Genomic DNA, 8,784 nt, shown 5'->3' on the forward strand with positions numbered 1-8,784 from the left:
TAAATACTTTACGCCACCTTGATCATTTTTGGGTCCCAAGGATGATTTGTCCTCACAATATACATGACTCTGCTGCCATCAGTGGGCTTTGCCCTGTTTCCTTGTCACAGTTCTAACTAGGCTTTTCCTAACTGTTTCAGGCTCTTCTCTCCAGTTATCTGAAGGAACAGCTGATTCCGGGAAGGGAGAAGATAGACCCAGGTTATTTCTGCAAGAAGAAAGGGATCCTGGATATGATGATGTTGACCTCAGTGTTCCTGGAACATCTACAACGACTCTCCCATGATGTTGTATTAAAAATGAGCTGAGGCCTTAGATATTCTAATTGTCTGTATCCTAATAAGACAGCTGTTGTTTAGTGCCATCAAGTTATAGCGACCCTATATAGGGTTTCTGAGGCTGTACATCTTTGCAGGAGCAGAAAGTCTCATCTTTCTCCCACAGAGAAAGCTGTTGGACTTGAACTGCTGACCTTGTGATTCACAGTGTAGTGCTAATGGTATAAAGCCACCTTGCTCCCAAATAAAATAGTGCTGACTTTTAATTGCATTACATGAAAGATGTTCAAAATTAAAGATTTTGAATAAAATACTCTTTGCCTTGTTGACGATTTAACATTTTTTCTTAAGTTCTCTTAGAAAATTTGTCTCCAAATATAGTTTTCCACAGAAGAATGAACTGATCTGATTTTTTACCGTCTCTATAGGCTACTCAACAACAGCAACAACAAAGAAGGCTACTCAGTTCATTAATTTTCCCCAAATGTTCTAATTCACTCTTTCTCAACAATGGGGCCTAAACTTGGCATATACTTACTCCTTTGTTCCTTGAAAGATTCATTAATGGAGCAAAAATAACCCCTTATTTGTTGAATCAAAGAATGATTGTATATGAGAAACAAACAAACAAAACAAGGAATGCTGAACATTCATGCATACTCAACTCTTGAAATGCCATGTTATCTCCTTTTAAACACTTCCTAGGTACACACTTGAGTATTAAAGCTTCAAAGTTATTTGCTGGTGGGAAAGGGATGGATCATTTTCATTATCATAGTCAAACTTTTATGCTCCAAGCAATGATATAATCCTGGGTTACTTTCTCATCTCTAATCCTCTATGTTACTTTTTCCAATTATTGCTCCAGCCTGTAAGCCTCTTCCTTACTCTTCTCTCATATCCAGTTGGTCATCAGATCCTTTTACACTCAGTCCTTCATTTTCTCTTCTTTCTCAGGATAGTGTCACTTTAAAAAAAAAATCTGTTCAGTTATAAAAGCCTTTTAAATGCATTATATTGACTCATATTTCTTCTCACTGCAAGTTGATAGAGACCAACTGGCACTCAATCACAGATCTGTATTCAAGTAGGACAAGAAGGGAAGAAAGAGAAGATTTAGACAGAGGGGAATCCAGAAAGGATATGGGAATGTAGATAGAACGATAGGAACTCTTGTCTGCTTTTATGTTCTAAATAAGGATAAAGGGGGCCTGTCAAGATCAAACTACCAGATAAATGTCAGGTTGGTAGGCTTCCTTTCAGAAAACAAAACAATGCTTCCAAATTGCTTTGTTTTAGTATTTGCCTAAACTGCAAGCAAGATCCTGCTGTAACACTTCTGGGTAATGAGAGATACCCTGTACATGTGGCCAAGGAAAGACTGTAACTACAAAACATCCCATCATATAACACTTATGAAGTAAGGGTGATGCTGAACTAATGAAAACTGAGTGTGGTGGTTTGGATATGAGTTAAACACAACCCATTACTCACTGATTGCTCTGTATGCTGTCTGGGGGTTGGGGAGGTCCAATCTACACTTGATCTTCAATCCTCTTGAGTTGTAAAAGAGTGTGAAAATTAGAAGATGCCAGAATTTTCCCCCCAGTACAACATATATGATCATTGGCTATAAGAAAGAGATCAAAGCAGTGAGTAGACTATTTTCTATTTTACTTCTGATGCATGGAACCAATAAAGCCAAAACAGAGACCCACTGCAATTTTTGGTGATAAGAATCAGGAAAAAAATAATGAAGAGAGGAGTAGGGCAAGTCTCACTATCTAGATCTGGGAGAGTACCAGGATGACTCCGATTATGGGCTGAGTGAGCAGAAAGTAGCCAGGAGTTGGTGAAAAGACTGTCAGCATGTCTGGACACAGGAAGACAGTGACAATCATTCCAAGTGATCCATGTTAGTTATGGATGAGTCTTTTATAAGGGTGTGGTTTTGGAGGGTATATCATTCCAGCATTTGAACAAAAGTCACAAACTCTCTGCATAGTAGAAGTTGTGACAAATCAGGCAAAACTCTATGTCTGAAAGAATTTATAGGAAATTATTTCCTATAAAGGGTGGAGTTTGCATTACTAAGTGTGTAGATCTGCCCATGTTTTTTCAGAAGATCCATTAGAATTCCCTAGGTTTTCCTGAAGTTTCTCAAGTATTTGTTGTTAGACCTTTTGGAGATTCTTTTCCCTGACTGTGATTCACCTCCAAAAGGTTTAAGGACTATCATCATTTATTAAATTCTTGAGAACAAACACACAACATACCAGATAAAGTTCTGAATAAGGTACTGGTTAGACAGGTGGCCATCTCTAAAACAGTGCCCTTCTGTAGGTACTGTGGTTTCTTGGGAGTACATATAGCATGTTTGGGGTATGCCTGCCCTTCATTTATAAGTTATTAGAAGAGGACATAAGTTTGAATTTGGTAGATGAACTGATGGTTAAGGTGGTGTGTCAACCTGGCTTGGCCCCAATTTTCAGTACGGTAGCAATTATGTAATGATGTAATTAATCATTCCCCATGATGTGATCTGAAGTGGTGAACCAATCAGTTGTGAGGGGAATTTACTTAGGTGTTTGGCCTACATCCAATATATGAATGGATATTCTAGCAAATCTCACTTGTTTTCTACGGATCCTGCATCTGACTCGTCACCATGTGACCTCTGAGTCTTGGAACTCAGCCTCCATAGCTGGTGAACCAACAGACTGCCTTCTGACCTGCTGATTTTGGATTCATCAGCCCCTGTAGCTACATGAGCCAGGAGAACTTCCAGACTAATGTCTTGGGACTTGAAGGGCTCAACAACCACATGAGTTATTTCCTCGAGATTCATTTATATATACACTTCACAGTTTTTGCTTCTTTAGGTAACTTGTTAAATGCCTTTGAGTCAGTTCTAACCCTGTATAGGGTTTCTGAGGAATGGCTGCTGAGCTTGAATGATTGATCTTACAGTTCAAACCGACATTGCAATCCAGAGCATTAATGTGCAGCGCCTTAGTCTTTAGATTTTTGATACTGAGAGTGGTACTAGAGAAAAAAAAGTAAGGATAAGTTTTCTAAATTAAGTCTCAAGTCTGACTAGTGTTAAAGGTGTTTATGACTCTGCCTACAGCAACAAAGAGGGCACTGCTAACCTGTGGTATGAGGTGGCAATAGAAAATTAGCAAAATATCACTACTAATAAAACAAATGTTTATGAAAAACAAGGCTCTGCATATTGAATACTCTTCTGTAGTTTTTTCAGAAAGAGAAGTATAAGGAATCTGGTTTGTTGGTCCTCCTTTTGCTAACAAAGTGGTGAAAGAAAAAGATGAGCTCAGGGCTTCTAAGTCATAGCTCAAGCACCACATTAAGGACCTGAAAGTTGTTACTTGTAGTAAGAGACTTGATCTTGCTAAAAACCAAGCCTAGAATCTTATTGTAAGAGTAGCTGAGTTACAATACCAGTTACATTCCCAACCTTGAATGGTGTCTGAACTTAACGTGAGTGCATTGATTAGGAAGAAATGGAGTCCTGAAACTTGTAATGGGGACATATGGGTAGACAATAAGGAAGATGGGGATATGGGATCTTAAATTTTGTTGAATCTCTACTGTTCTGAGTCCTGGTGTGGTGCTGTGGGCTAACTCGCCAGACTGCAAAGCTGTTTGAACTGCAAGGTTAGTGATTCAAGCTCACCAGCTGCTCCTCGGAAACCCTATACAGGGTTGCTTTGGGTTGGAACTGACTCGACGGCACTTAACAACAACAACTACTGTTGAAGCACTATCCCTCCCATCTTTGTCTGCTAAGCCACCTTACCTAGGAAAACAATCATCTCTTCTACCTCCATTTGATGAGATTGATTAAGCTGTGCCTGCTGAGATGGTATCTAGAATGTTGCCTGGGGTACTGTCTGAGTTGATGCTTCACAAGACACTGTTGAATGTTCTCAGGACCCACCTCCATCAGATTTTTATTTCTAGACTTATAATTAGACTTAAGTCCCAGCAAGCAACAAAAGGTGAAGTAAAAAGTGTTGTTGCAGACCGTGTAAAGCTGGTCAGAAGTTCGAGGCCCACTGGGCCCGAGTGTTGCAGACAATGTAGGCCACAGGCTCTGAGGAACAGATTCTGGCCACCGGGCAGTCATAGCAAATTGTTTTTCATCTTAGTGTTCAGTTATGTTTTTATTTAATTCCAAACATGAGCCCTTAATATCCACAGATAAATGTAATATTTTCCTAAAGCCGAGACTGTAAAGGTTTCAAGGTTAAACCTTTCTCCAAAGGATTAACTAAAAATAGCTTAGCTACTTCCTGGTTCTTTGTTCTATAGACAAAAGGACATCCTCCCTAAACCTGTCCCAGATGCAGGCTATTCAGCCAAAGTTCCTGAAAACCTGGCTCAGGAAGCCAAATCAGCAGAACTCCTCCCAAGCCTTTTTTGTCCTTCCCTTTCACCTTCTCCCAACTGAGCTCAGGGGCTATAGATATGTTACTTGAACCTGAGAAATCAAGTTGTGGGCCTGGGATTCGAACCAGTGAAACTCGATGTAGTTACCTGAATGTCTGGAAAATTACTGATGTTAGCTGTACCTTGTCTTAGTCCCTCCCAGCTTGGTGTGAAGCTCCTCCCCTAAATAAAACAGAGGCGCAGGCCGGCCCAGATGTGCATTACAGGCAGGTGGTGAAAGTGAACGCTATGACTTGCAGGCCGTGCATTACAGGCAGGCGGTGAAAGTGTGCAGTACAGATTGGATAACGTGCTGTGTGGCTGACTAGGCACTAGCTACAGCTAGTAAGGGGTGCGTACTGCCTGCTTAGCTAAGATGTATACCATGCAGGATTTTACCGCCCTCATGGCTAATATGTTCACCACGCCTGACCTGCCGGACACCAGTAATGCACCCACCCTGGTTTTGGGGTGTCTCTCTCTTTATCTCTTTCTGTGTATTCTTTTGCTTTCCCTATCACTGCCAGATATCCCCTCCTCGTGAACCAAACACTCGTGAACAACCAAACAACTATGTCGAGGCCAGTCCCCGACAAAGTGTGACTCAGGAGGAGGTACACTACACCCCAAAATAACTTTTCTGATATGTATAAACAGAAACTTGGAGAATATGTGTGGGAATGGCTATTAAGGGTGTGGGATAATGGTGCAATGAACATAAAGTTGGGTCAGTCTGAATTTTTTGATATGGACCAACTAAGCACCTATTCATTCAATGTTTCAGCTTGAGATATTAGAAAAGGATTTAATAGGTGCTTGGTTGGTTCGTTAAAGCATGGATTGTGCAGTGGTCTACACTAAATCAATTTGAAGTACCAGACCTGCCTTGTCTTACTGTAGAAGAAGGCGTCCAAAGGCTGAGGGAAGTTGGCATGTTAGAGTGGATTTATCAGGTTAGATCCACACATGGAGTTTCCAGAGGACACACCTTTTACCACAACCTGTAGGAACAAATTTGTGAAGGGAGGACCAGCATCACTGAAGATTGTTGTAATTGCTATTTTATATAAATCAAATTTCACCATGGAAATGCTCTAGCTGAATTAAGACACCTATCTATAATGGGTTGATTGGACCCCATGGTGGCAATGGTCAAGTGATGGCACTTAATCAAGAGAGACAAGGTGAGCGTAACTACCATAATGCACAACCGAGTCAAAGAAGTCATCAGGATAGTCTGACTTGTGTGCACTTTTGGTGTTGGTTACTTAGTCAAGTGGTGTGGAGTCCTGGTGTGGTGCTGTAAGATAAGCACTGGACTGCTAACCAAAAGGTTGGCAGTTTAAACCCACCAGATGCTCCCAGGAAACCTTATCTAGGGTTGCTATGAGTCAGAACTGACTCAATGGCACTTAATAACAACATTTGCCTCTATAGCCTGTGAACCAACAGGCTGCTTTCTGATGTACTGACCTTGTATTTGTCAGTTCCTGTAGTTACATGCGTCAGGAGAAGCCTCCAGCCTGATACTTGATCTACAGACTTGGAACTTGCCAATATTTACAACTGTGTGAGCCATTTCCTTGAGATAAATCTCTCTCTATATATGTTTCACTAAGGAACTCTGGTAGTGTAGTGGTTACGAATTGGTTTGCTCATCTCAAGTTCAGCAGTTTGAAACTACCATCTGTCCCACATTATGAGAGCAGAAAGATGAGGTTTTCTGCTCTCATAAAGATTTACAGCCTCAGAAACCCTGTACAGGGTAACTATGAGTTGGAACTGACTCCATGGCACATCACCACCATATATGTTTCACTGGTTTTGCTTCTCTAGTAAATCCAGCCTAAGACAAACAGTTTTTTTTTATTGTTACTGTTGTTAGGTGCTGTTGTTGAGTCAGTTCCAATTCATAGAACTCCGATGCACAACAGAATGAAATACTGCCTGGTCCTGGGCCGTCCTCACAATTGTTGTCATGTTTGAGACCATAGCTGGAGCCACTGTCAAGCCATCCTGTTGAAGGTCTTACTCTTTTTCACTGACCCTCTACTTTGCCACACATATTGTTCTTTTTCAGGGACTGATCCCTCCTGATAACATGTCCAAAGTATGTGAGATGAAGTCTTCCCTTTCTTTTCTCCAAGGAGTACTCAGGATGCACTTGCTCCAAGACAAATTTGTTCTTTTGGCAGTTCCCAGTACTTTCAATATTCTTCATCAACACCATGATTCAAATGTATCAATTCTTCTATTGTTGGTTGTTGTTAGTACCATCTAGTTGGTTCTCATATAGCTACCCTATGCACAATAGAATGAATCACGGCCTGGTCTTGTGTTGTCCTCACAATTGTTATCACACTCGAGGCCATTGCTGCTGCCACTGTGCCAATCAATTCATCTCGTTGGGGGTCTTCCTCTCTTTTGCTGATCCTCCACTTTACCAAACATGATGTCCTTCTCCAGGGACAGGTCCCTCCTGATACCATCTCCAAAGTATGAGAGATCAAGCCTTGCTGTCCTAGCTTCTAAGAAGCATTTTGGCTGTACTTCATCCAACATAGATTTGTTTGTTCCATGGTACTTTTAATATGCTTTTTTAAAAGTACTTTTAAAAGTACCATGGTACTTTTAATATGCTTCTTTAATACCATGAGTCAAATGTATCAATTCTTTCACATGTATATGAGGCTATTAAAAATATCAGGGCTTGGGTCAGATGCCCCTTAGTCCTCAAACTAATATCTTTGTTCAGCAAATTTGCCTAATGCAACACATCACCTAATTTCCTGACTGCTGCTTCCATGAGCATTAATTGGGAATCCAAGTAAAATGAAGTTTCTGATAACTTCAATTTTTTCTCCATTTATCATGATTTTATTTATTGATCCAGCTGTGAGAATATTTGTCTTATTTACATTGAAATACAATACATACTAAAGGCTGTAGTCTATGAGTTGTTAATGAGTCTTCCTCAAATCCTGCTGCCACATTCTTCTTCATATAATGCAGTTTCTCAGATTGTTTACTCAGCATGTAGATTGAATAAGTATGGTGAAAGAATGCAACCCTGGTACACACCTTTCCTGACTTTAAACCATTCAATATCCTCTTGTTCTGTTTGAATGACTGCCTCTTGGTATATGTACCGGTTCCACATGAGCACAATTAAGCTTACTGGAATACTCATTCTTTGCAGTATTATTCATAGCTTGTCATGATCCACATAGTTGAAAACCTTTGCATAGCCAATAAATCACAACTAAACATCCCTCTGGAAGTTTTTGCTTTCAGCCAAGATCCATCTGTCACCAGCAATGATATCCTAATTCTATGCCCCCTTCCGAATCCAGCTTGAATTTCTGGCAGTTCTTTTTAGATGTACTGTTGCAGTTATTTTTGAAATGATCTTCAGCAAAATTTTACTTGCATGTGCTATTCATGGTATTGTTAGATCTTTTCTGCACTCTGTTGGGTCACCTCTCTTTAAATGGGCACAAATATGGATCTCCTTCAATAAATTGGGCAGGCTTGAAACTGTTTCTTCTCATTTTGAGTTGTACCCCATTAGCAAATGAAGGTCCTGAAAGCTTTTCTCCATTGCATCATCATGATCAACTCTACATTGAGGAGGCAGCTCTTCCCCAATTGCATTTTGAATATCTTCCAACTTGAGTAGTTCATCTTCCAGCACTCTATCTGGTAATGTTCTACTGCTACTCATAATGTTTTCATCTTTTGGGACTATGTCTGTCAATGTTCAGCGGCTATAAAGTTTCAGTGGCTAAATATTCAGGAGTAGTCAGCCTTTCCTTCTTCCTAGTCTGTCTTAGTCTGGAAGCTCTGCTGAAACCTGACCACCATGGGTGAACCTACTGGTATTTGAAATATTGGTGGCATAACTTCTAGCACTATAGCAACACACAATATATCACAGTATGACAAGCTGACAGATAAGTGGTGGATGGATGCTTCTATAGTCTTCCTTATTCACTGTCCAACATTCACATGCATTTGAGCTGATTGAAAATACCATGGCTTGGGTCAGACACAC

The 8,784-nt window shown here is 40.4% G+C and overlaps 1 protein-coding gene across 1 annotated transcript in view; it reads left to right on the forward strand.

Annotated features, from left to right (window-relative positions):
- LOC102841716 (antigen WC1.1-like) overlaps window positions 1-286 on the forward strand; it is a 180,020-nt gene extending 179,734 nt beyond the window's left edge. Inside the window, 1 exon segment of the mRNA XM_006862752.1 lies at window positions 141-286. Within this exon segment, the coding sequence (XP_006862814.1) occupies window positions 141-286 (146 nt within the window).
- The last annotated feature ends 8,498 nt before the right edge of the window (window positions 287-8,784 follow it).

The sequence above is a fragment of the Chrysochloris asiatica genome, unplaced genomic scaffold (assembly GCF_000296735.1).
Source record: "Chrysochloris asiatica unplaced genomic scaffold, ChrAsi1.0 scaffold00050, whole genome shotgun sequence".
Classification (NCBI taxonomy): Eukaryota; Metazoa; Chordata; class Mammalia; order Afrosoricida; family Chrysochloridae; genus Chrysochloris; species Chrysochloris asiatica.